The 27612-nt window shown below is 45.1% G+C and overlaps 1 protein-coding gene across 1 annotated transcript in view; it reads right to left on the bottom strand.

Annotated features, from left to right (window-relative positions):
• WDR54 (WD repeat domain 54) overlaps positions 1-27612 on the bottom strand; it is a 1113980-nt gene that overhangs the window by 1054563 nt on the left and 31805 nt on the right. The window contains exon 2 of the mRNA XM_044064000.1: positions 25651-25713. Within this exon, the coding sequence (XP_043919935.1) occupies positions 25651-25713 (63 nt within the window). The remainder of the gene's footprint in view (positions 1-25650; positions 25714-27612) is intronic.

The raw sequence follows: 27612 nt of genomic DNA, 5'->3' as shown, positions 1-27612 counted from the left end.
TCATCTAGATATGGAAACACCTGGAATCCTAGACGCCTCAGGTGTGACATGACCACTGCCATACACTTGGTGAACACCCTGGGGACTGTGGTGAGACAAAAGGGCAGGGCCCTGAACTGAATGACTGGCTCCCTGCCGGAAGCACAGTAATCTCCTGGATTGCCTGTCCATTTTTATATGGTAGTACATGTCCTGGAGATCTATGGAGCACATCCAATTGTCCTGACCCAAGAAGGGAAGACTGGACTGCAGTGTTACCAATGGAACTTTTAGTCTTTTTTACCGATTGGTTTAGTTTGCGGAGATCCAAAATGGGTCTCCAGTCCCCTGTCTTTTCCGGAACTAAAAGGTTCTGGATCCGATTTGGTCTGCGGGGACCTCCTGGATGGCTCTTTTTTTCTAGCAATCTTTGAACCTCTAGGATTGCATGATCCTGAAGACTGGGTGGAACATCTGGGATAGAACATTTTTCTTTTGAGGGGGGACTGAGAAAAGGGAATTTTGTAACCCCTGGATATTAAACAGTACCCATGTTTCTCTCGTGATAGATTGTCAGGCTGCTGGGTACAGTGATAGTCTGCCCCCAGACTGCCTCCAGAGGTGGAGAGCCGGGCCTTCCTTCAGGAGAGCTGGAAGGGCCTAGCAGAGAAAGTATCTCTGTTGCCCAGCTGTTGCGGACCCCCTCTGCCGTGAGGGTGGCATCTTCCGTTGATGTTACCCCCTCTGCCCTTGGATGAAAAATCTCCATGTGTGCCAGGCGAAGACCCCTGGGATTTTTGGAACCACATTTTTCCACTTTTCTGACCTTTAGGATAGGGTCTAAATGGAGTGGAAAAACAGACTCTTATGGCAGAGAGAGTCTTGCCATCCTTTTCACACCTGGTGAGAATCTCTTACCTCAGGCTCAAACAAGGATGAGCCATCGAAGGGGTTGTTGGTAAATGAAGACTTGAAAGGTTCCACAAATTGACAAAGGCGCATCCAGGAGCATCTCCACAAAGCTACTCCAGTACCTGCTGCCCTACTCACTCCATCTGCTGCATAAGAAATGAGACTCATGGAGGAGTTAACCACTAAAGGTCGCAAGCTGGGAAGCTGCCCTGCTCGCAACTCCTTCAGCTGTAGGATCTTGCAGGGTATCTCCTAGCTCCTTCAGGAGATCCCTCTAAAGTCATGTGAAATGAGACAAGTAATTCAGCGACCTGAGAGTAAAGGTCACTGAAGAAAACATATACTTCCCATACCTGTCCATTGTATGAGACTCTCTGTCCTGCGGATGGACAGATGAAGTTTCCGCAAGTTGCTTCTTAATGGCTGCTGGACCCCTTTGTACAGGAAAGACTTATCTTCTGGAGAAGTAACAAATTTGTTCGGTCTCCTCGGAACTGGTTCCATGTTCTCTGGAGCGCTCCACGCCTTTCGACTCACTACAGACAAAAGTGGGTCAAAAGACGGGGAAACCCAGGAGGTGGAGGGTTGAGAACCAAATGCATCCAGGTAGACAAACTTATCCTCAGAAAGGGCTAGGGACTTCCAGCCACCCCTCTGTCTAAGGATTTCCAAGATATCTGAAAAAGAGACATCCTCAGAGGGGGACTGTGGGGACCCTTCCGATTCATCCAAGTTTGTATCCGAAGTGATAGACTCAGGGGAGTCTTGATGCTTCCTCTTAGATTTCTTCTTCTGAGAGATCTCCTCCAAATGTTCGGGGAGGTTTTGGAAGAGGTGGGGTCACCCATTGGGGCATCCTGAAACACAGGTTCCCTACACTTGGAGGCAAGAAAAGGGACAAAGGCAGGCACAGGCACCGAGGGGAGAAAGAGCCTATGGAGCCGAGGGTGGAGCAGTCTCAGCAGACAGCATGCTCCTCATCACCTCAAAGGCATCACGGTCCCAAGTCGAAGAAGCAGTCAGCTTCAAAGATCCCTGAGATCCCCTTCTAACCAAGAGCGACGGCTCTGAGGCCAATGTAGGAACCGAGCTCACCTGCACCGAAACTCAGAGAGGGAGAGCAGGGTCGGACAAGTGTCCAATGTCACTTCCCCCCTCGGAACCGGCGAGAGATCTTTGGCACCCAGATCCCTCGACAGACTGAGATATTGAGGATACTGGAGCAGTCGTCGGAACAGATAAGGGGAAGAAACTGCAGCCAATGGTTCCACCACCACGACCTCAATGTACTCCGGCTCCGAGCTCAAGAGTCGGAGGAGGAATCGATGGAAAAGCTGGGAGGGCCGAAGGAGCCAGTTCCTTATGGGCTGGGCTCAAAAGTAATTTAGCAAGTACCTGTGACCTGAGGAACCTGTTGACCACTCTCTCCACGTCATGATCCAAGAGTCTGGAGGACAGAGAGGAGTGTGAAGAGGACCGGTGACTGCCTGCTCCAGGTTGTAGCAGAGGAGATTGTGGAGCAGAGTGTACCGGCTCCAAAGGAGACCTTGATCTCTTATGGGTCCGGACTGGCTCCAAGGATACAGATGACACTACCGGAGACTTAGCTTTGTCAGAGCCAATGCTGGGAGCCGACTGAGCCGAAGGCTTCTCAGTGATTTTTGTCTGTTCCGAACTCTGAACCAATGGCTTGGAGTGTTTCTTGGACACTTTGGCTGGCTGAGGACCCTGAGACGAAGAATCTTGAGGGTTCTTCAAGCTTATTTCTTCTCTCCTGCAGGACTCTGGAAATGAAAGCGTGACAGATCGAGCAAGAATCCTGCAGGTGAACAGCCCCTAAACAATAAACGCAACTCATGTGCCCGTCCATAGGGGACATTTTCTAGCAACACGAGTTGCATTTTTTAAACCCAGAGAGTTTTGACTCTTTAGACATGGTAAACACTAGTCAAGGAAATTTTCAAACTACCAGAGAAAAACAGAAAGCTATCAACTAAACAGCATACAACAAGTAACAGTAACTAGGCTGTAACAGTTAACCCAACAACAAAAAAGGAAGAACTTTGTTATTTTTGCTTTTTTAAAAGGGAGAAAAAAGAAGGGGGAGAGCCTCTAACTTAAACAGCAACTCCCCCAATGGGAGAGCCTCAAACTTAAATGGTAATCCCAGAAAAGGGTGAGGAAAGAGGAAGAACTCTCTAATGTAAATGGGCTCTAAGGGGAAAGCAGGGCTTGAGAAGAAAAAACGATGGCCAAAACACCACAACAGCACAGGAAGGGGTTGTTAAACTAAAGGGGGATAGTACACACACTAACGAGTCAATACAACCACAAAAAATTAGAAAATTAGTGATAAATAGCAAAAAGCACAAAGAACTTAGCCTGAGCCAGTAGTAGCAACAGTGGCGCTGCAAGGAGCAAACGAGATCTGCTTAGCTGCTGCTAGGCATGTTGGGATAAGGGGTTTCCTTGAGACAGTAAAAGCTCTCAAGCTATAGTAAATTGGCAGAGTCGGTGCCAAGGATCGGCTCCGAACCCAACCAGCAAGAACGAAGGGGAGATAGGACAACATAACATCTGTATTTTCCACCTAGACAGAGGGCTAATCTAGATGCCTGTAATAGGTCAACATCTAGAAATTTAATGTCCCTATATTTTTCAATACTAATGTAGAAAAAGTTAAAATACCTATTTTAAAAAATAAATGTCGTTTTTTTCTTTTGCTGCAAAATATCCCAACCAACAAACTACAAGAAAGAAGTCACGGACATTCAGAACTGCAAAGATAAATGTCACAGACATTCAGAATTGCCATATAGTTATAACACCTGCTATCCTTAAGGGGTCATTTGCATATATCCCATGTTGCCTCTAATACAAGAGGTTTAAGGAATCACACAGTGGTGAGTCTAACCTTGCTAGATTTTTCTTTTGTTTTTTACTGATTGTTTTAGTTTGTTGGTTGGGATATTTTGCAAGCACCCTAATGGTTATGGATATCAGCTGAGTACAACCACCCTGTGTTTCTAAAGGTTAGACAAACATTCCACTTATGCTGTGCTGAAGATACCAAAAGACTGAAATATGCATGTCCACAGCTAGTAACATTTGGCTTTATTGGCCTGAATTTGTCCATAAATAGACTTAAAAAGAAAAAAAAGTCATGGACATTCAGAATTGCATATACCTAAAACACCTGATGTCCTTAAGGTGTCATTTGCATATATCCCCTATTGCCTCTAAATACAAGAGGTTTAAGGAATCACACAGTGGAAGGTCTAGCCTTGCTATATTTTTCTTTTGTTTTTTTTTTTTTAATGAAACTAAAGTAAGGGAATGAGAGGTAACAGAGTTTGGTGTAATGACATTTTAAACTTTGGGACCCTGACAATATGATTGAGAAAGGAGAGGTTTCAAGGTCTAGGACTGGTCACAATGTTCCCTCTTTCTTTGGCCGGAGAAAAATTCTTCAATTAAAAACCTCTGCCTATCTGATCTGAGGGCACTAGCTCTAGGACCCTGTGAAATATTTGCCTCAAAACTGGAGGAAGTGTGGATGTTTGATTTACATGATGAAGAGGAATCCTCTGAAAAGGAGGAAGGGACTCCCACTGCCATCTACTCCCCTGGTTGATGATTTGCAGTAAGACACATTTGTCTGAAATAATCTGATAACATAGGGGAAGACAAAGACTTCATTATGTGAGAGATGCATCTATAGCAAGACCCTAGAATCCATGATCTCTCGCTCAACAGTCAGTTCATCTGATACTAAGCAGGTTGTCGACATGCACGTCACCTCCTGCACCTACCAAACCAACAACACATAAACCTACATATGCGGAGGTCCTTACCGGAAGCTTACCTAAACATCAGATACTACACAAACACAAACACAAGCACTGTTCACTAATACATCTTGTGCAGGACAGAGTACACATAATATATCATACACCAGTGTCTCAGCAGTCAGGTCACTAAGGTATAACAGAAAAACAAACATCTTAGACATAGGCGACTCAATTGTGACACCCACAGATGACTCTCTCATCAGGTTGGATAAGGAAAAAGTCACAGTCTTATCTGTCAGCTACCAGGATCGGCCACATCACACACACACTCAAGTCTCTTAACAACAGGAACTTTTATGACTCTGTCATAGTCCATGTTGGTGTGAATGACTTGAGAAGTACCACACTGGAATATATGAAGAGAGACATAACTGAGCTCTCTGATTATGTGTCTCAGTCATGCATGTCCCTAGCCTTAAGCAGCATTTTACCTTCACCTAGGATAACACCTCAATACAAACAAAAAATTGTTGACTTCAACAATTGGCTTAGTTTCTGGTATCATTCAAAAGGGATCCAGTATCTGTCAGCCTGGGATGATATAGTTGACACACCTTGATGCTTTGCCAGATATGGTCTTCATCTGTCACCCCTGGAATTTTGGTTACTGGCTAAGGCTCTTGCCACCCCCACAGTGTCTTTTTTTAGGCAATGTCACAAGAACAAAATTCCCAATATTAAATTACCCCCTAAAAACAACCTCAAGGTTATGCTGCTAAACACTAGGAGTCTAAACCAGAAAAGTACAGTTGCGTACACTTACCATAAATGTAGATGTTAGAGTGTATACACTGTTGCAGTCATCACATCTGGGGTTATCTGCTTGCAGTAGCCCTCAGTCGGCCTGATTAACAAAGTCTTGGGTCCTGTGTCAGTTGCTGTATCTTCTTCTGTGACGTCAGGTAGTCAGGGGTATAAAACATGCAACCGAAGCCATTACATCAGTTTTTCTTGCCCCAAATGTCAGGTGCCCCCTTAATGGGAAGCAATACAATATATATATGTGATTATTTTGCTGCTTGTGTATCTCTGCTACCTTTAAACTACAAAAAAAAAAAAAAAAAAAAAAAAATTCTTGCTTTTTTCCCACTTTCTGAAAGTTAAGAAAGTTCAGTTACAGATTTGCTGTTCTGAACTGTTTGGAAGTTTCTAGAAGGCCAGTGCTTGCTTGGGCTAAAGGGAAGTCTTTGTGTTCACCAGTGGGAGTGGTTAACACTGAACAGCCTGCCTGTCCCTGGAGGAGTGGTTACTACCTAGAAGCTGTAGTTTTATTGGCCATTTTGGGTCAATTCTAAACTCCTTGATCTCCCTCGCTTATAACCCTACAACTCTCTTTTTACGCGGTTTTGCGCACTGAGCAGCGTCGGGCAGCACTGCCTAAACAGGTTTAAACTATTCCAGGCTCCACAAAGTCTGCTCTTCACTTTTTCCTTTAGAACTGTTCAAACTCTCAAAGTAATCACTCTATTCTCTTTCTAAAGCCCTGCACTTGCTCAGCTCTTATAAGGAAACACTAACTAAAGCACTACACACTCCTTGACTTCTCATAAGTTTTAGGCTCCCGATTGGTCGTTCCTGATCAAGGGAAAATCAGTTCCCTTCCCTAATCTGATCAGTAAAAAAAACTAATCTGGTATGTCCAAGGGTCAGTTTCAAGGTTACTCTCCAGTCCAGCTGGTGAATCTAGGAATTTTGAGGCAATGTTACAATTGCCTTATGTACACAGACAACCCTGTCCTCCTTCCAACAAACTCTAATACATGTGAGAGATGCAGTTACACAGCCAAACTGAAGGCAGAGCTCTCTCAACCCAAGACTGGCACAGTCAGTCAGGAGGAAAAGGTAACCACCCACCAGTCTCACACAGACCTATTGCATCTGCATACCCAACACATAAACACACAAAAACATACTTGGAGGCTCTAAATAAAAATCTGCCTAAACAGCAAAGACCTCCTAAGCAAATATCCAAGCAACAGCCACCCCTCAACAATACCCACGAATCACATATCTCACAAAATCAGTGTGCCTCACAGTCACAGCCCTTAAGGCCAAACAACACACCAAATACACTTGTTATAGGGGACACTATTGTCCGGCACACTGACGTCCCGCTCAACAGACTGAACAAGGAGAAGGTCACTGTAAGCTGCCTGTCGGGTGCCAGGATCCGCCACATAACGCAAGCACTCAGGTCACTCCAAAGCAAGTACAAGTATGACTCCGTCATTGTCCATGCTGGTGTGAATGACCTGAGACGTACCTCCCTGGACTACATGAAAAGAGACATAGAGGAACGCTCTGACCATGTAGCCCAGGCTGGTATGACCCTGACCTTGAGTAGCATCTTGCCCTCACCAAGAATGATGCCACAGTATAAAGACAAAATGATCAGTTTCAACAATTGGCTAAAGTATTGGTGTCATTCAAAGGGGATCCAGTGTCTGTCAGCCTGGGATGACATGCTCGACAAGCCACATTGCTTCACTAGGGACGGCTTGCACCTGTCACTCTTAGGCTTTCGTATACTGGCCAAGGCTCTTGCCACCCCCATAGTGCCTTTTTTAGGCAAGGCTCAAAGGACAAACCCACCTCCATAGACAACCCAAGGATAAAAAAACTAAAGGTAATGCTTCTCAATGCCAGAAGTCTAAACCTCAAGATGCACACACTCGAGGCTCTCCTCAGTATGGAGAAAATCGATGTCTGTGCAGTAACAGAAACCTGGTTCAAGGCTCCTGAGAGCACCCCAGCACTACCAGGTTACAACTCATACCATGCGTTTCGGCCCCAAAACTCGAACCGAAGCACAAAAGGAGGGGGAGTATCTATATTCGTCAAAGATACCTACACCTCCAGGTTAGTGGCACTGCACGAAGCATCGGAAACCATCCGCAACTAACACCATGTGCAACTAACAGCGGGCAAAACTGCCTTTCAGTTTGTAGCCTGCTACAGAACACCTTCCCTATTACAGGAACCCCACTTGGCATTCCTGAGAACACTGGAGAATATGAAGGTCTCTGCAAACACTGTTATTGGGTGACTTCAACTACCCAAACATTGACTGGGAAAACTACTCAAGCCAAAACACCCTCGCCCAATGGTTCCTTGAATTTATAAACTCTAACGCAATGGAACAACTGGTCACCACTCCCACAAGAGGGAACAACATATTGGACCTGGTCATCACCAACACGGGGACTCTATGTTCCACACCAGAGGTAAACCCCTCATTGGTAAGATCAGACCATAAACAAATTTCCCTGGACATCCATATCCCGTCCCCACCCCCAGCCAAGGAAATCACTGTAAAGAATTTCTCAAAAGCCAACTTTGCACTTCTCAAGACTGAGGTGGAATCCTTCAAAGCCCCTGAGCCAGAGGATAATACAGCCCAATCCGCAGAATCCTTTACAAATGCATTCTATGAGCACCTGCAGGAATGCATGGATTGTGCTATCCCAAATAAAACCAAGACTCACTCCTCCAAAAACAGGGTCTGGTGGACCCCGGCCATAAATAAACTATACAACAGGAGGAGGAAGCTACTACATGACAGAGCAAAGTCCCAAAAAGGGAAGGCATCTCTGATCAGTATTAGCAAGAAACTTCGATCTCTCATAAAATCATTAAAGGCCAGTTCCGAAAGAAAAATTGCCCTAGACACTAAAGATAATCACAAGGCCTTCTTTAGTTATGTCAGGAACATGGGCAGGAACTCCCAGATATACTCTGAATTGTTGCATAATGGTACAAAATATACCGAACCTACAGACATAGCCAACATTCTGGCAGACAGATTCAGCGCAAACTTCTCCCCCCCCTTCCCCCCCAAAGGAGCAAATGCCTATCCCAACTGAATGTAACCTCCCTGACATCACAGATGCACAGGTGAAAGCTGCCCTCTCCAAAGCAAAAAACACAGCATCTATAGGACCGGACGGTGTCCCAGGCTGCGTCTTACACGAGCTCCAAGAAGAACTGAACCCTCACATTAAGTCACTGTTCAAACTTAGCCATACTACAGGATATGTACCCAAAGAATGGCATACAGCTACAGTGGTCCCACTCCACAAAGGTGGTGCCACAATGGACCCCGGAAACTATCGCCCCATAAGCCTGACTAGTTTGGTCTGTAAAGCTATGGAGCATATTATCATGGAACTCAAACAAAGACATTGGGAGCCTCCAGACACTGGACCCTACCCAATTCGGCTTTGTTAAGGGCAGATCTTGCCTCTTAAACCTAGCTGATTTCTTTGAAACAGTTACAAAAGCCATAGATGAGGGCAAGGTAGTCCACACAGCCTACCTGGACCTCGCAAAAGCCTTCGACACAATACCCCACTCGGGCATCATAAATAAGCTTACCAGCTTAAATATCAACCCCTACATCACAAGATGGGTTGCAAACTGGCTCAGAGATAGAACCCACATGGTCAGAATCGCAGGTGCCATGTCCGAATCTAAACCAGTTACAAGTGGCGTCCCACAGGGCTCAGTTCTGGGACCTCTCTTGTTCGGTATATACTTCTCTGAGGTTCAGGCTAACACGGGGGATTATGGCTGACAAAGTTCGCAGATGACTGCAAACTGGGGGCCATAATCGAATCGCCAGCTGACACAAGCATCCTCCAAAAGGGTCTCACAGAGACAGATGCTTGGTGCCAGAGCCACGGCCTCAAGCTAAATGCTAAAAAGTGCATAGTCATCCCCTTTGGGAAAAACAAGGTGCCCACAAATTACCACATAGGTGGTAATCCATTAAGTACGGAAGAAGTAATTAGAGATTTGGGGACCAATGTAGAGAGTAATCTCTCCTTTGATAATCACGTTGCCAAAGTTGTTAGAAAGACCTTCTACATAGCCCACCTTATCACAAAAGGGTTCGCATCTAGATCAAGAGAGGTCATTGTGCCCCTCTACTCGTCACTCATCAGGCCCATAATTGAATACAATGCCCCTTTTGGGATGTACCTTACCCGACACCTGCAGCAACTGGAGAGACCCCAAAAGTACCTCACCAAGAGGATCATGGGCTACAAACAGATGTCCTATGCAGCTCAACTAAAGAAACTCCAGCTCTACTCAGTTGCTTACCGCCTACTCAGAGGCGATCTATGCCTGACGTACAAAGCCATGTCAAACCCAGAATTAATGGGCATGCTCCACCTCAAAAAATCCAAGTCCCTTAGAGCTACACGCTCCAGGGACCTAAACCTCAGCACAAAAATAAATAGGACATGCTGGGCAGACAGATTCATTTCCCAGAGGCTCTCCTCACTCTGGAATAGAATCCCAATTCATGTTAGAAATAGCCCCTCGGTGACCCTCTTCAAGCGAAATCTGGACGCATGGATGGGAAATCGCAAATTCACCCCTGGGATCTCTTCTGTGTCCCTGCTAGACAGAAGTACAGTAAACTAATCTTAAAAGGGCACCTTCTGTGACCTACTTTACAGAGGCACAGTAGGCTAATCTAATAGGGAGGCAGAAGCCAAATACACTCTGGCTAGGCTTGTAAATGCCCTACAGCAGATAGCCTAGTATCTACCTATGAACCTATATACATATATACAAGGTTATACCTCCGGTTATACCTCCAACAAAAAAGCAAATACACCAAAATGCTTTTAAGCATAGTAAAGGGGAGTAGAGGTATAGCCAAAAGAAGTCAGGTGGCCGAAGGGAGGGTAACCAGGATTACAACACTGAATACACTCGAACATCTACATTTATGGTAAGTGTACACAACTGTACTATGTTCTTCATGTTTCACTGCTGCAGTCATCACATTTAGGTAGATTCCCAAAGCTAAGGATGGGAGGAGGAATTTAGATAGCATTAGGACCAGCTATAAGGCCCTGCAAGACTGCAGTGGCAGAGCCAGCTCTGGAGTTAGAGAAAAATGGCAAATGGTAATGCTTGGTGAAAGTATGCACAGAACTCCAGGTAGCAGCTTCTAGGATGTCCCTGGTAGGGACACCTCTGAGAATGGCTGTATAGGTAGATGCAGCTCTGGTCGAATGGGGTCTGATCCCCTGTGGGATAGGTTTTACATGGTGCTTATAGCAGAAATTAATGCAATGGCCTATCCATTTAGAAATGGTTTGCTTTGAAATAGCCTTCCCCTCTGCCCCTGCAGCAAATGCCTCCAACAGTTGTTCAGATTTCCTTTGAGGTTTAGTCCTGTCCAAGTAAAATCTAAGTTGTCTGTGCACATCTAATGAGTGCAGTATCTATTCCCCTTTGTTCTGTGGATTAGGAAAGAAGGTTGACAAATGAATGGACTGATTAAGAGCCACACTGGATACCACCTTGGGCATGAAGGAGGGATTGGTTCTGAGGGACACCATGTCCGCATGAAAGATGATGAAAGGCTCCACTGCCATAAGGGCCTATAATTCAGATACCCTTCTTGCTGAAGTGATTGCTAAAAGGAAGGCTGTTTTCCAAGAAAGGAATTTTAAATCTGCATTTGCAGCTGGCTCGAAAGGAGGAAGAGTGAGTTTCTCCAACACAAAGTTAAGGTCCCAGTATGGAGTTGGGGCTCTCCTGGGTGGTCTTAAATTTTTGGCCCCTCTGATGAACTGCTTGAGCAGTGGATGAGAGGGGTGGTTCTATGTTATAATGAGCTGAAATGGTTGAGGTGTGAATTTTGATGGAGAAAAAAGAAAGGCCCTTGTGAAGCATCTCAGTTAAGTATTGAAGAATCTGAGGTATGTTGGCCACTGCTGTTCCCATCCCTTGAGATTGGTTCCAAGCACAGAATCGTTTCCATTTTTCAGCATAAGATTTTCTAGTACTAGGCCTCCTTGCCTCTAAAATGATATCCAACACTTGTTTACTGAGGGATGGTAATGGAGAGATTAGGTAATTAGCCAGGCTGCTAGGTTCAGGGTTTGAAGCTGAGGGTGCAAAATCTGGTTCTCCTGCTGTGACAACAGGGTAGGGGTCTGAGGCAGGTGCCATGGAGTCAGCAGTGACACACTGCGCAAGAGGGGGTACCAGTGCTGGCATGGTCATTCTGGTGCAATCAATATCGTCCTTGGTTTGTCTTGTTTGATCTTTAGTAGTACTTTGGAGAGGAGAGGCAGAGGAGGAAAGGCATAAACTGATAGGTTTTTCCAGCTGAAGGACAGAGTATCCACTTTCCAAGCTTGTTTGTGGGGAGTCCTTGTGCAAAATTTGTCCAATTGGTAGTTCTGGGGGGAGGCAAACAGGTCTATATCTGGGCTCCCCCATTTGTTTGTCAACATGTTGAAAGTCTTTGGTTCCAGTTTCCACTTGTATGGGTCCATGAGGTTTCTGCTTAGTCCATCTGCCAGTGTATTTAGTTTTCCTGGCAGGAATTGAGCCTGTAGATGCACTAGGTAGCTCAAGGCTGTGTTCCACAGTGCCATGGCTAGTCTGTAGAGGGGGTAAGAATGGGTACCCCCCTGCTTGTTTATGTACTACATAACAGTGGTGTTGTCTGTCTTTACCATTAATTGTCCTGGAAGAATGTGGTCCTTGAAGGCTGTCAGAGCATTCTGTACAGCTAACATTTCTTTTTGATTGATATGCAGGTGCATTTGACTTGGGTTCCATTTGATCTGAATGCACTTCCCTGTCAGGTGAACTCTCCATGCATTGTCTGATGCATCTGTTTGTTAGGGTTTTGGTGGCAGGGGGTAGAGTGAATGGTAGTCTCTTGCTTTGGTGGCAGGCCTCTGCCCACCAAAGGAACTCTAACCGTAGGCAAGGTATGATAGGAATCATTGCTTCCTGATCCTGAGAATGTTGACACCATAGGCTTTTTAGATACCATTGTAGTTTCCTCATATGCAGTCTTGCATATGGAATTAGAAGAATGCAGAAGGCAATGAACCCCAAGGCTTGCATTATTTGCCTTGCAGATAACAGGGTTTTTGTGGCCATTAGTTTGAAGTAGGTTGCCAAATGAATATGTTTCTCTGGCATGAGGAAAGCCATCTGGGAAGTTGTATTCAAGCTTGCTTCCAGGAATATAATTTGTTGACAGGGTATCAAGTGTGATTTATTTTCGTTTATGGTGTACCCCAGACAAGTTAGCACCTTTTGTGCAAATGCCAGATGATTCAAAAGTATGTCCTGGCTTTCTGCCTGAATTAGACAATCTTCCAAGTATGGGTATATTTGAATATTTCTTTACCTGCAAAATGCAATGACTGGAGCTAAGCAATTTGTGAATACCCTGGGAGCAGTAGATAAGCCAAAGGGCAGTGCAGAGAACGGATAGTGCATGTAGCCTGCTTTGAAGGGTAGGTATCTTCTGCAAGATTCTCTGATTGGGATGTGCAGGTAGGCTTCCTTTAAATCGAGTATTGCCAACCAGGCATCTTTGCCTAGCATAGGAAGCAACTGGTGAAGAGTTAACATCTTGAATTTTGGAATCACTAAAAAAGTGTTTAAGGTAGACAGGTCCAGGATAGGACGCCATGAGTTGTCTTTTCTCGGTACGAGAAAAAGTCTTAAGTAGAAACCTTGTCCCTTTTCCTCTTCTGGTACAGTTTGAATAGCCTTTACGCTTAAGAGAGGGAGAGTACTTGCTTTTGAGCCTCTGCCCACTGATTTGGGGGTAGATCTGGGGTTGGTAATGTGTGGAAGTGAAATCTGTATCCTTGGGAAACTATATTTAAAACCCATTTGTCCTGGGTAATGAGTTCCCAGTTTTTTACCTGCAGAGCAATCTTTCCCCCCAAAGGGGCAGTCAGTTGAGAATTGCTTGGAAGTTTTAAAGTTAAGTCATTCAGACAGTTTACCATATGGGAGAGCTTTACTACTCCTAGATTTGGAAGTGGGAGTCCCCCACTGCTTAGTCCGGTGCATACCCTGGGACTGAAGCATGGGTGTTCTGCTGGATCTGGGTTTGGACTGAGAAGGCCTGGAAGAGGCAGGAAAGGTCCAATTCTTAGATGGCCAATGCCATCTTGGAGGTTGTACTTGTAGGAAATCTTTAACAGTTTGCAAAGATTTAGCTTTTTCCTCCATCTTTTTAAGAACTTCTTCTGCCTTGTTGCCAAACAGGTGGTCCTGATTTAAGGGAGCATCCAGTAATTTAGCTTTAACATGATCTGGCAAGGATTGCTCCTTAAGCCAAGCATGCCTTCTAAGTACAGACCCAGTGACAGCAGCCCTGCAAGATGCCTCTAGTGAATTAAAACCACATTGCAAAGTAAGTTTTCCAACCTGTTCAGCAGAATGCATTAAATCCTGTAAATCCTTATTTTCAGCACAATCAGGAATCAACATCATTTTCTGTTTAAGCAATCCAGTAATATGCTGCTGATACTTAAACATATAAAACTAGCAGTTTAAGGCCCTAATGGCCAAGGTTGCAGAAGTATATACTTTCTTAACCCATCTATCCAGCGCCCTGGAGTCTCTATCAGAGGGGGGGTTGGATTTTTGGCAGTAGTAGCCTTAATGCCCTTGGGTCCCTGTGAAATGGTCTCGGGATCCGCAGTAGGATTTTTGAAAAGGAACTTGTGAGAGTCAAGAACCCTGTAATATCTATCAGGTTTTCTGGTAGCAGGAGGTAAAGAGTCAGGGGCCAAGCTAGATTCCGAAAAGGCATCAACAATGTCTAGAACAGGAGGGATAGCTAAAGGCCTATGCTGGGGCAGGAGTAAGAAATCCCTAAGCCTCTTTTTTGAATCAGAGTAATCCTGACTTTCCCAATGAAAATGCTCCCTAAGAGTATGCAAGGTTTCACCAATAGAGAAATCCTCTGGGGGTAAGCAGAGGGAATGGAGTCCTCAGCATCAGAATCCTCATAGGTGGATAAGGGTAAATCCTGGTCATCAGAGGAAACAGAAATTTCAGAATCCTGGTCAGAAGTATCATAAGCAAAATCAGTCCTAGGTCTCGGGGAAAGGTTGGCTTCCCCTGATTAAATTAATAAGGTCTTCAGCCATTCTTATCACTTGTTTTTTTAGGCATAGAGGCCTGGCCATGCAGTCTGGGCATCGGTTTTCTAGGCATGGTTCGAGTTTTAGGCCTTGAAGAAGAATATGATGTCTGTTTGATATGCAAGTCAGTAGGCCTGAATACACCCTCAGAAGCCAGTGCCTGCACAGCGGCTCCGGACCCATCCAAGGTAGAGACATCCGCAGGTTCCACAGTTGAAGAATCTCACGATAGAACGGACTCCGAATGGGTCTCAGGCGAGGCCTGCGAATCTGAAGTAGCGGGTATCAGGGGCTGTGAAAGCGCCTCACTGAGTACCAGTGAACTGGCAAGCTTTGGACCTAGGTGGCCTGTCTGTGTCTTTCTTTGCATTTTTTCAAAATGTACACAGTCGGATAGCTTACCGAAGACATATCTGGATAATTGAACAGAGTACCAAAATATTTAGCAGCAAAAATATACCGATAACAGATAGTTTGTTGTTTAAATAAGGCACAAAACCAACAGTGAGGTATGTCGTGGTCAGGGCCTAGGGAAGGAATACAGTATGAATGGAAATCTTTCAGGTATTTCCTTTCCACAAGAAATACAATTATTTACTTTTACTTACATCGGTTTAGAGCAAGTAAAAGTTTCCCTAATGGGGTACTTAGCTTTAGTTGAAGACTTTGGTTCTGAAACTTGAAAATGAAAATTTTAGGAGTCGGCCGACTGGCACTTGCGAACTGCTTATGCTTTGGGCACGGCAAGAAAGACTGATGTAATGGCGTTGGCTGCATGTTTTATACCCCTGACTACCTAACGTCACGGAATAAGAGATAGCAACCAACGCAGGACCCAAGACTTTGTTAATCAGGCTGACAGGGCTACTGCAAGCAGATAACCCCAAATGTGATGACTGCAACAATGAAACACGAAGAACATCTGTACTCACTGGAAATAGTCCTCACTTTGGAAGATAGTGACATTTCTGCAGTCAATGAGACCTAGCTGTGGGGAGCACCCCAGCTATACCAGGTTACATATCCTTCCACATGTTCAGACCACAAACTGAAGGCACGAGAACTAAAGCAGGTGGTGTATCAATATTCATGAACGATAAATACATCTCTGGATTGATTAAACAGCACAATTCCCTTGAATTACTTCAGTTGCAATTGCCTGTAGGTAAGGCCCCTCTTCAGGTCATTGCCAGATACAGGACCCCTTCCATGAATCAGGACATCCACTCAACCTGCTTGGATCTACTTGAGTCAATAACGATACAACCAAACACCCTGGTTTTGGGTGACTTTAATTACCCATCCATTGACTGAGTAAATTATATGTGTTGTAACTCACTTGCCCAAAGGTTCCTGGAATTCATTAACTCCAATGCCCTGGACCAGCTAGTTGACACACCCATGACGGGCTCAAACATCCTGGATCTGGTGCTCACCAATAGTGTGTGGTCATCCCTGGTGAGATCTGACCCACAAATCAGTCTTGCTAGAAGTAACTATAACGCAAGACTCCCCTTAGCAACAACTAGACTAAAAAACTTCTCCAAGGCCAATTACAACCTCTGACAAAGCATAAACAGCTAAATAGCCCCCACTGATGAAACAGACACCTATGCAGAGTTATACATCAATGCTTTATACGAGCACCTGTACAATTGTACTGACTCTGCTGTACCTGATAGAACCAAAGCAAGATCTTCAAAGAAAAACAAACCTGCCTGGTGGACAACTGCCATTAATAGGTTATCCAATAGGAGAAAGAAAATGCTGTCTAAGAGTAGGAAGAACAGTCTCAAAACTGGAAACACTCCCCCTTCAACTTAATCAAGCAAATAAGACTCCTAGTGAATTCTTCCAAAACTAAGTAGGAATCAAAATTAGCTTTGCCCTTAACTCAGGATAACCACAAGGGGTTCTTTAGTTACATCTGTTACATCAAAAGTAAGGCCCATATTTGCGCTGAACCCATAGTTAATGGTACTATATATACAGAACCTGTGGATATAGCAAACCTGTTGGCTAACAGGGTCAGTGAAAACTTCACTCCCTTGTCCTCACCACATATACCTCAAAGCATCCCTAACACCTGCCCCCCACCTAGTATCTCCAAGACGCAGGTCTTAAACGCCCTCTCCAAGGCCAAAAACACAGCCTCTATGGGACCAGAAAACATCCCGGGCTGTGTTCTACATGGGTTAAAACTGGAATTAGCATCACCATTGGATATGTTTTCAATCACAGCCTAAGCACTGGCTTCATCCCAGCAGAATGGAAAACAGCTACCATAATTCCTTTGCACAAAGGGGGTACATCAATGGACCCCAGGAACTATAGACCCATTAGCCTGACAAGCCTTATCTGCAAGGCCATGGAACAAATCATCATGGACCTTATTAACAAAGATATAGGAAATCTCCAAATGCTCTACCCCACCTAGTTTGGCTTTGTCAAGGGGAAAAACTGCCTGTTAAACTTGGTGGACTTCAAGACAGTAACCAAAGCCCTAGATGAGGGCAAATCTGTGCATACAGCCTACCTAGACTTAGCAAAGGCTTTTGACACAATCCCCTACTCAGGCATCATTGATAAACTCACCCAGCTGGGTATCAACCCATACATTGTCAGGTTGGTTGCAAACTGGCTCACTAATAGAACTCATATGGTCAAAAGAGGGGACTCTGCCTCCTCCAGTAGACCCGTAACCAGTGGTGTTCCACAGGGATCGGTTCTGGGACTCGTTATGTTCAGAAGATACTTTTCCAAAATACAGGCTAATGCTGAAGGACTGTGGCTGACAAAGTTTGCCGATGACTGCAAACTGGGAGCTATCACTGAAACCCCTAGTGATGTCAACATTCTGCAAAAAGGTCTTACGCAGACTAGTGACTGGTGCCAAAGTTATGGTCTTAAACGTAATGCAAAAAAATGCATTATCATCCCTTTCAGCAAGGGTGATGTTCCTGCAAACTACCACATTAACAGCAATACCCTCAGCACACAGTCAGTGGTGAAAGATAGTACAGTTTTGTACCTACCATAAATGTAGATGTCCGATAGGTATGCATCTGCAGTCATAACATATGGGTTGTCCTGCCTCAGGCAGCCCTTCGGTCGGCCGGATTCCAAAGTCTGGGTCTGGCCTCGGCTGATGTTGCATTTTCCCCGACATCAGAGCGGCTGGGGTATAAAAGCATCAGCCGACGCCATTTTCCTCAGTTTTTCTTGCCCCAGATGCCAGGTGCCCTCTAGGAAGGCTAAATTTGGATAAAAGCTGAAAGTTCCAAACATTTGCAAATTTTATACATATAGAAACAAACAAATACACCATAATAGATTCCCCCAGCTAGCTAAAAGAGGGGTAAGCACCCTAGGAATACCACAAAGGGGAAGGAGGGAGGGTAATCCTGACTGCAGATGCATACCTATCGGACATCTACATTTATGGTAGGTACAAAACTGTACTATTTCCTTCAAGGATGCATCTGCAGTCATAACATATGGGTAGAATACCATAGCCAATCTGGGGGAGGAGGTACTAAGAAAAGGGTGGTGTAGTTAAGATCCCTTGCAGGACTGCAGTAGCAAACCCTGCTCTGGATCTAGAGTATAAGGGTAGATTGTAATGCTTGGCAAATGTATGCACGGAGCTCCAAGTAGCAGCTTCTAAAATGTCCTTGGTAGCCACCCCTCATAGGAAGGCTGTAGTGGTGGCCGTGGCCCTTGTGGAGTGAGGCCTGATATTTTCAGGAACTGTCTTTCCATGAAAAGAGTAGCAAAATCGAATGCAATTTCCTATCCATTTTGAAATTGTCTGTTTGGAAATTGCTCTTCCTTGCACCCCAGTTGCATATGCTACAAAAAGTTGGTCAGTTTTTCTGCTAGTTTTTGTTCTGTCCAAGTAGTAGCGTAGTTGTCTGTGTATATCCAGGGTGTGCAAAAGTTTTTCCCCTCTATTCTGTGGATTAGGGAAGAAGGTAGGCAAGTGGATAGCTTGGTTCAAAGATACCCTAGATACCACCTTTGGCATAAAAGTAGGATTGGTTCTTAGTGACACCCTGTCCTGGTGGAAAATAAGAAAAGGCTGCACTGCCATTAATGCTTGTAACTCAGATACTCTTCTTGCTGAAGTGATTGCCAGAAGGAATGCAGTTTTCCAAGATAGAAACTGTAGATCCGCTGATGCTGCTGGTTCAAAAGGAGGCAGTGTCAGTTTCTCCAGCACAAAGTTGAGATCCCAGGCAGGTAAAGGGGGTCTTCTTGGAGGTTTAATATTTTTGATCCCTCTCAGAAATTGTATGAGGAGAGGGTGTGAGAAGATAGGTGGATCCACATTGTATTCTGCTGAAATTGCTGAGGCATGAATCTTAATGGAAGAATAGGACAGGCCATTGTGGAACAATTCTGCTAAGTATTCTAGGATCTGTGTTATGTTTGCCACTGTGACATCTGTGCCCTTTGATGTGCTCCAAATGAGAAATCTCTTCCATTTAGCTGAGCATGTCTTCCTTGTGGAAGGCCTGTGAGCCTCCAGGATAATGTCCTTCACCCTCTGAGATAAAGCAGTTTGATTGGGATTGAAGGAATTTTCCAGACAGTTAGCTGCAATGTTTTCAAGTTGGGATGCAGGGTCTTGAAATTGTTCTGCGTCAGAAGAAGAGGCCATAGGGGGAGAGGCCATGATTTTGCCTGAGACATGCTTCGCAATAATGGATACCAGTGCTGTCTGGGCCAGTCCGGAGCTATTAGTATCACTTTTGGCTGTTCCTATCTGATCTTCAGTAGAACCTTGTACATCAATGGGAGAGGTGGGAAAGCATATACTGTTAGGGCTTCCCAGCTGAAAGAGAGAGAGTCCACCCTCCAAGCTTGTGGGTGGTATGTCCTTGAGCAGAATGTCTTCAGTTGATGATTGAGTGGGGAGGCGAACAAATCTATCTCCGGCATTCCCCATGTATTTGCTATGAGGTGGAAGATGTCTGGGTGCAGCATCCATTCGTGTGCATCCATGGTAGTTCTGCTTAAGCTGTCCGCCAGTGCATTTTCTTTCCCTGGCACGAATTGGGCCTATAGTTGGATATTGAGATTCAGGCACATTTCCCACAGATTCATAGCCATCCGGCATAGAGGGTAAGAATGTGTGCCTCCCTGCTTGTTTATGTACCACATGACCGTGGTGTTGTCTGTCCTTATTAGTAGGTGTCCTTGTTGGAGGAAGGGTTTGAATGCCTCGATTGCATGCCTCATGCCAGCAATTCCTTTTGGTTTATGTGCATGCTTAGCTGTCCCTGAGGCCATAGGCCTTGGATACATTTGTCCCCCATGTGTGCTGCTCCCCAACCTCGGTCTGAGGCATCCGTGGTGATGGTCTGCCTTGGTTTTGGTTTGTTGAAAGGCAACCCTTTGTTGCACTGGCAGGCCTGAGCCCACCACAGGAATTCCTTTTGAAGGCATGGAATGATTGGTATCATGGTTTCCAAACTGTGACTGTGCTGAGACCATACACTCCGGAGGTACCATTGTAATTTCCTCATATGCAGCCTGGCATGTGGTATTAGGATTATGCAGGATGCCATGTAACCCAGGGCCTGCAGGATTTTCCTTGCAGTAAGCTGAGTTTGTCTTGTCAGAATCATGAAGTACTCTGGAAGTTGTTTTTGTTTTTCTTCTGTGAGAAAGGCCATTTGGGTGGTTGTATCCAGATTTGCACCCAAAAAGGTTATCCTTTGGGATGGTACTAGTCTTGACTTTTGGATGTTGACTGTGTATCCCAAGGTCTGTAGCAGGTGAATGGCATAGGCCAAGTACTTTATCAATTTTTTCTTGTTGTCCGCTTGTATTAGGCAGTCGTCCAGGTATGGGTAAATTTGAATTCCCTGTAGTCTGCAATGTGCAATTACTGATGCCAGGCATTTCGTGAATACTCTGGGCGCAGTAGATAAGCCAAAGGGCAATGCTGAGAATTGATAATGCTCTGATCCTGCAAGAAATCTGAGGTGTCTTCTGCAGTTTGGTCGAATAGGGACATGCAGGTATGCCTCCTTGAGATCTAGAGTCACCAGCCAAGACCCCTTGCCCAACATGGGAAGAAGTTGCTGTAGGGTCAGCATTTTGAATTTTGGCACAATGAGGTAAGTGTTCAGTGCGGACAGGTCGAGAATAGGCCTCCATTGATTTTCCTTTCTTGGTACAAGGAATAGTCTGGAGTAAAATCCTTGGCCTTGTTCTGAGGATGGTACCTTTTCTATAGCTTTCATCTGAATTAAATTGCTGATTTGTTTTAAAGCCTCTGCCCTCTGATTTGGTGGAAGGTTTGGCATTCCGCCTCTTTTTGGCAAAGTGTGGAAATGGAACCTGTATCCTTTGTCTATTATTTGCAGTGTCCATGTATCCTTTGTGATATAATGCCAATTTTTTGAGAATAAAACCAGTTTTCCGCCCAAGGGTGCTTCCAGTTGCTCCCTGGTAGGTGGAATCAGAGTTGTCATTGACCCTGCCCTGGTGTAGTAGTTGTTGTTGTTGCTGTTGCACTACTCCTCTGGTTGGCAGGCTGCCACTGATGGCCTCTGTAGGAGCCCTTGGATTGACCTCTGCCTCTAGGGCGCCTGTTCCTGCCTCTCTGGGCTCGGTCCGAGTCTGGAAAGGACCAATTTTTAGTAGGCCAGTTTCTGCTGAATCTCGGTGGTTGAACTTGCAGGAACTCTTTAACTGTTTTGTACAGATTTTGCCTTTTCTTCAACCTTCTTTAAGATCTCCTGAGCAGAGGAGCCAAATAAATTTTGTTTCTCCATTGGAGCATCAAGGAGTTTAGCTTTGACATGGTCTGGCAAAGCTTGCTCCTTCAGCCAGGCTTGCCTACGAATAACTGCCCCAGTCATAGCTGATCTAAATGAAGCCTCCAGTGCATCATAGCCACATTTTAAGAAATGATTACTAACCTGCTGTGAGTTGTGTACCAAATCCTGAAGGGATTTACGGTCTAGGGGTTCAGGAGAAGCAAGTTTCTTATTAAGTTCATCTAACAAATACTCCTGGTACTGTATCATATGAAATTGACAGTTTAATGCCCTGACCGAAAGAGTTGCAGAAGTATACACCTTCTTTCCCCATCTCTCTAAAGCTCTGGACTCTCTGTCAGAGGGTAGAGGATTTTTGGTAGTAACGGCCGCAACCCCTTTAGGGCCCCGAGAAATAGTTGCTGGGTCTGCAGAGTGGGCTTTATACAAATGGAAATGAGAATCCGGGACCCTGTAGTATCTGTCAGGTTTGGCAGGGGCCGGAGGGAGAGTATCAAGGGCTGTACTGACATCATTGTACACATCATCAATTACATTCAGAACAGGAGGTATAGCTAAGGGCCTATGCTGAGGCAAATGCAAAAAGGTCCTTAATCTTTTTCTAGAATCAGAGAAATCCTGACCTTGCCATTGAAAATGCTCTCTCATGGAGTGTAGAGTCTCACCAAAGGAAAACTCTTCAGGAGGGAGGCCGAAGGAATAGATTCCTCTGCATCTGAGTCCTCAAAAGGCGAGTAAGCCCCTTCCTGGTGGTCTGACAACTCAGACCCATCCGTGGAATCATCAGAGGAGTGTGGATCACAGGGGTCAGTCCTGGGCCTTTTTTCTGGAGGAGGTTGAGAGGCCCTGTCTGGGTGAGGTTGTAAACCCCTAATTAAGGAAATAAGGTCCTCAGCAAGGCTGAGGATCTGTGAACTAGAGGAAGGCCTCTGGGAGGTAGATTTGGCAGGCAAAGCTTTTGAAAGTTTGGCAGCTTTAGCCCTAGAGAAGGCCTTGATGGACATGGAAGCAGGGGGCCTACCTGCCCCACGTGCAGGGGTAGAAATGTCCAAAGGTATGGTGTCGGACAATTCCTGAGCACTAGCTTCGGTAGGTAGCTCTGAAGCCGACTCAGCCGGGGCCTCTCGGGCCTCGGTGGTCGGAAGTATGGTTTCGGAAGAAGGCAATGCCGAGGACTCTGTTTCGGCTGAAACCGGGACACTCACGGTAGGCCTAACCATGGTTTCAGCCGAAACCGCGGGCCGTGAGTGTCGGTCCTTTTCCTTGCGTTTTTTGACCATATGCGAAGTCGGAGTCTCCGACGGCATTTTATAAGCAAAATCGGCTCCAAAAAATTCCTCTGCAAACTCCGACCGACGTCTAAGCATTTGTCGGTTGAAGGAGGCACAGGCTAACCAGGCCGATACGTCGTGGTCTGGGCCTAAGCAAGGAAGGCAGTAAGAATGGAAATCCTTATGAGGTATTTGTTTCCCACAAGTTAAACAATTATTTACTTTGTCTGACATCGGCTGAGGCAGGAAAGAGTCCCCAACGGGGTACTTAGCTTTTTTCGAAGTCTTCGGTAGCTGAAATCACTGGATCTGACCGACCGGCACTTGCGAACCGCTTCTGCTTCAGGCACCGTGCGGCAAGAAAGACTGGGGAAAATGGCGTCGGCTGATGCTTTTATACCCCAGCCGCTCTGACGTCGGGGAAAATGCGACATCAGCCGAGGCCAGACCCAGACTTTGGAATCCGGCCGACCGAAGGGCTGCCTGAGGCAGGACAACCCATATGTTATGACTGCAGATGCATCCTTGAAGGACATCTGGGCACACATGCAGACAGCAACCTTAACTTCGATCACCGTGTCTCCACAGTGGCAAGAACGGCATTTTATATTGTTCATAAGTAATGGCATTACCTCCAGGAAAAAAAGCGGTTATAACCCCCTGTACTCTTCCCTCATCAGGCTAATAATAGAGTACAATGGTCCTTTGGTATGTTCCTTTCCAAACACTTGCAGCAATTGGATAGACCACAAAGGTTCCAAAATATAGGGTCTTCAAGATTTGTCTTATGCGGACAGACTGAAATCATTGTCACTTTACTCTGTGTTGTACAGAGTGCTCAGAGGCAACCTATGCCTTGCATATAGAGCAATCTCTGACCAAGCTTTAATGGAAATGCTGCACATTCGCAAGTCAAATGGCACACAGGTCACTTGCACAAAGGATCTTAACCTGGTATGTGACAACAACAGAACTTGGTAGAGAGACAAATTTGTCTCACAATGATTGCCCCACCTTTGAAACAAGCTTCCTATTCATGTAAAAGAAAGCCACTCATTGGCCCTATTCGTGAGTAATTTGGACAACTGGATGGGTAACCAGAAATTCGCCCCAGGGGTTCCAACTGTGTCCCTCTTGGACAGGGGCAATAGTTGCTGATTTTAGAGTCTGTTTGAACCAGACACTCTTGGGAACACGGGTTGAACTTGGCTAGGCTTGTAAGGGCCCTGGGGCTGTTAGCCTAGTAACTTCCCATGATCCTATTACCTGCGCTAAGTGATGGATTGCCAGGGTGTTTGGGGTACCTAGACATGCAAGTAGTCATGCTATTTGGACTGTCCTTGGTTCTGTGAAACTTCCCCTTTCTTTTTAGTGCCTCATTGACTTGATTCCAAAAGAAAATTGTAACAGATACAGCAGAACATGAGTGGGCACTGGGCGGACAGGACATACTCTACACTGCAGAGTGCAGAACTTGAAGCACGTACTTGGCAGCAGAACCTTAAGTAAAATTAAATTGTAAATAGTGAAACACTGAACAGCTCTGCAAGCTCCGCTCACTGATGTGCTGTGCTGCTGCTGCTAATACTTTTCCCTCCATTCCAAATCCAAATTTCCAAACAGGAGGGCAGACTGCCTCACGGAGTTGACATCATCATGCATGCCCCTGCACGTTAATTATGTTGTGGCAATGCATGATGGTGTCAGTGACAACTTCTAATTGTAAATAACAACAACAACAAAAATTGAAAAAAAATCGGGAAATCAAGGGGTCGCTTGGGAATTCATGGCACCCCATTATTTTGCCCTGAAAACTGTTAAATATTAAGGAATTCGGTACAATTGAGAGGTATGATGTCACAACAGCAAAGAAGGAGTTGGATGAGATTTAGCTGGAAGAACCAGCTACAGCAGTATCCTATGTGAGACAGAAGAGGGCACAATACATCATGGCACTGGCAAAGAGGCAGTGTTTGATCCACAACTATGGACAATAACAAAGACAATAAAAAATGAAACTAGAATTAATATGGATGTATACAATAATACACCCAAGCTAAGCAGTATAGTTCAATGACTGGTTATGCTGTGTATAAGACATTACATACTGACACAGAACAAAGAACTGCAGAATGTGTCATTCCTTGCCCCCATTTACTGCCAAATCCTCTCCATCACCCATTTTCCACTCTCTTAGTCCACATCTTGTCACTGTTGCCTCCCCTTATGTTTTACTACCTTCCCTGTCCATCTTTCTGTTCTATATTTGCTTGTCTGTCCCTGCTTCCCTCCTTACACCTACCTTACCACCTTGTGCTATGTGTAAACTAACTCCTGCTACCTTACCTCCCTACCTTTCTTCTTAAAAAACAAAAAGGGCAACTGTTCATAAAAAAGATATAACATTCATCCTACTCACTCTGTCTTCCCTTCCTGTTGTCCTTCTGTGTATTCTTCTGCTTGCTTTTCCCCATTTCACCTGATGACAAAATGACTTGGCACTTTGCTGTGATGCCCTTGTATGGGTTGCCATAGTGCTCATGTTGCAACTAAGAGGCACTTTAATGCATGTGTGAATGTGCATGCTGTCAGGAATCCCACCAGGCTGATGCTTTCCCTTGGGTCACACGATCACAAAAAGAGTAGATGGTTCAGCAGTGCGGATACTATCATTATCACAGCTACAAAGTTTCATTATGCAGTCCTGTCTCTAGCGCGACACTGCTGCGCCAACTCTCATGACTTATCAGCATAAAGTCAAGTCATACCGAATTCATCACTGCTTGGTGACATTATGCTTGTTTCTACATACCACACTATTTTTTCATTACACATTTACCAGCTTCCTGATATGCACATCTGACTACCTAAGAAGGTCAGAGCAAAAAAAAGTGTTAAGTTAACCTACCTGGATTCCTTTCTGAGCTGTTAACACCAAGAGAACCCGGGAAGGAAGGACACACCAAGATGCCTAAAAAACACAATTAAACCATGGTAATTGTTAATAACATTGATATACACTGACAGAATGAGCCAACTCAGCCATTGCATTTTCTGGGAGAAACTCCTACAGATCTTGCACTTGCCTAGTTTTTGAAACAGGTGGTACAAAACACTATTATACATCCAGTGTTCTTCTGTATTACCTGTGGTTCTTCAAGTCAGAATTTTCTACAAGAATGAGTGCTCACAGCAGGCACACAGCTATACTTTGGCACAGTAAAACTGAAAGAGTAGGTAGCATCATAAAAACAATGAGTGTGTGCATGTGTGTGCACATGAGTGCAAGCATATCTGCCTAAAACCAAGTATATTTAAATACAGTCTAGGATTCTTCAAGCCATCATGCCATAACCTCTCCAGGGACAAATGCACAGGATGGGCAGAGAGTGTGGTTAGGCACTGTAAAAGTGAAAGTGCACGTATCTTCTTTAGCTATGTTAGAAACCTGGGTGGAAACTCTCAGATATGCTCAGAATTAGTCCAAAATGATAAAAAAAAAATCACTGATCCCACAGACATTGCCAACATAATGGCAGACAGGTTCAGTGCAAATTTCTCCCCTCCCTCCCCCCCAAAAGGAGAAATATCTATCCCACCAGAGTCTAGCCTCCCAAACATCTCAGATGCCCAGGTGAGAGCTGCTCTCTCTAAAGCAAAAAACACAGCATCAATGGGACTGGACGGTGTCCCCGGCTGTGTGCTACACGAACTCAATGAGGAACTAAACCCACACATAAGGCTGCTGTTTAATCTTAGCCTTACTACAGGATACGTACCCAAAGAATGGCGTACGGCAACTGTGGTCCCACTCCACAAAGGCGGTGCTTCTACGGCAACTGGAAATTACCGCCCCATAAGCTTGACGAGCCTTGTCTGCAAAGCTATGGAGAGGATCATAATGGAACTCATAAATAAAGACATTGGGGACCTACAGACACTGGATCCTACCCAATTTGGCTTTGTCAAGGGCAGATCCTGCCTCTTGAACTTGGTCGACTTTTTCGAAACAGTCACTAAGGCCATTGAGGAGGGTAAGGCAGTTCACACAGCCTACCTTGACCTAGCAAAAGCGTTCGACACAATACCCCACTCGGGCATCATAGAAAAGCTCACCAGCTTAGATGTAAACCCATATGTCACAAGATGGGTTGCAAACTGGCTCAAGGACAGAACACACAGGGTTAGAGTTGCTGGTGCCATGTCAGACTCTAAGCCGGTCACGAGCGGTGTCCCACAGGGCTCAGTCCTGGGCCCCTCTTGTTCGGCATTTATTTTTCTGAAGTGCAGGCAAACATAGGGGATTGTGGCTGACAAAATTTGCAGATGACTGCAAACTGGGCACCATAATTGACACTCCATCAGACACAGACATCCTCCAGAAAGGTCTCATAGAAATGGATAACTGGTGCCAGAGCCATGGCCTTAAGCTAAATGCCAAAAATGTATAGTCATACCCTTTGGGAAAAACAAGGTAACCCTAATTACCACATAGGTGGTAATCCATTAAACACGGAAGAAGTTATCAGGGACCTGGGGATCCAAGTTGACAGTAACCTCTCTTTGACACTCACATTGCCAAAGTGGTTAGGAAGACCTTCTACATTGCCCACCTGATCATGAAGGGATTCACATCCAGATCAGGAGAGGTCATTGTACCCCTGTACTCTTCACTTATCAGACCAATGATTGAGTACAATGCCCCATTCGGAATGTACCTTACCCGACACCTGCAGCAGTTGGAAAGACCCCAAAAGTTCCTCACCAAAAGGATAAAGGGGCTCAAACATATGTCATACGATGCCCGACTGAAGAAACTCCAGCTCTATTCAGTCGCATACCGTCTGCTCAGAGGTGATCTGTGCCTGAC

The sequence above is a fragment of the Protopterus annectens genome, chromosome 2.part2 (genome assembly GCF_019279795.1).
Source record: "Protopterus annectens isolate FY-2018-M chromosome 2.part2, PAN1.0, whole genome shotgun sequence".
NCBI lineage: Eukaryota > Metazoa > Chordata > Ceratodontiformes > Protopteridae > Protopterus > Protopterus annectens.
This window is presented reverse-complemented; position numbering and strand designations above follow the sequence as displayed.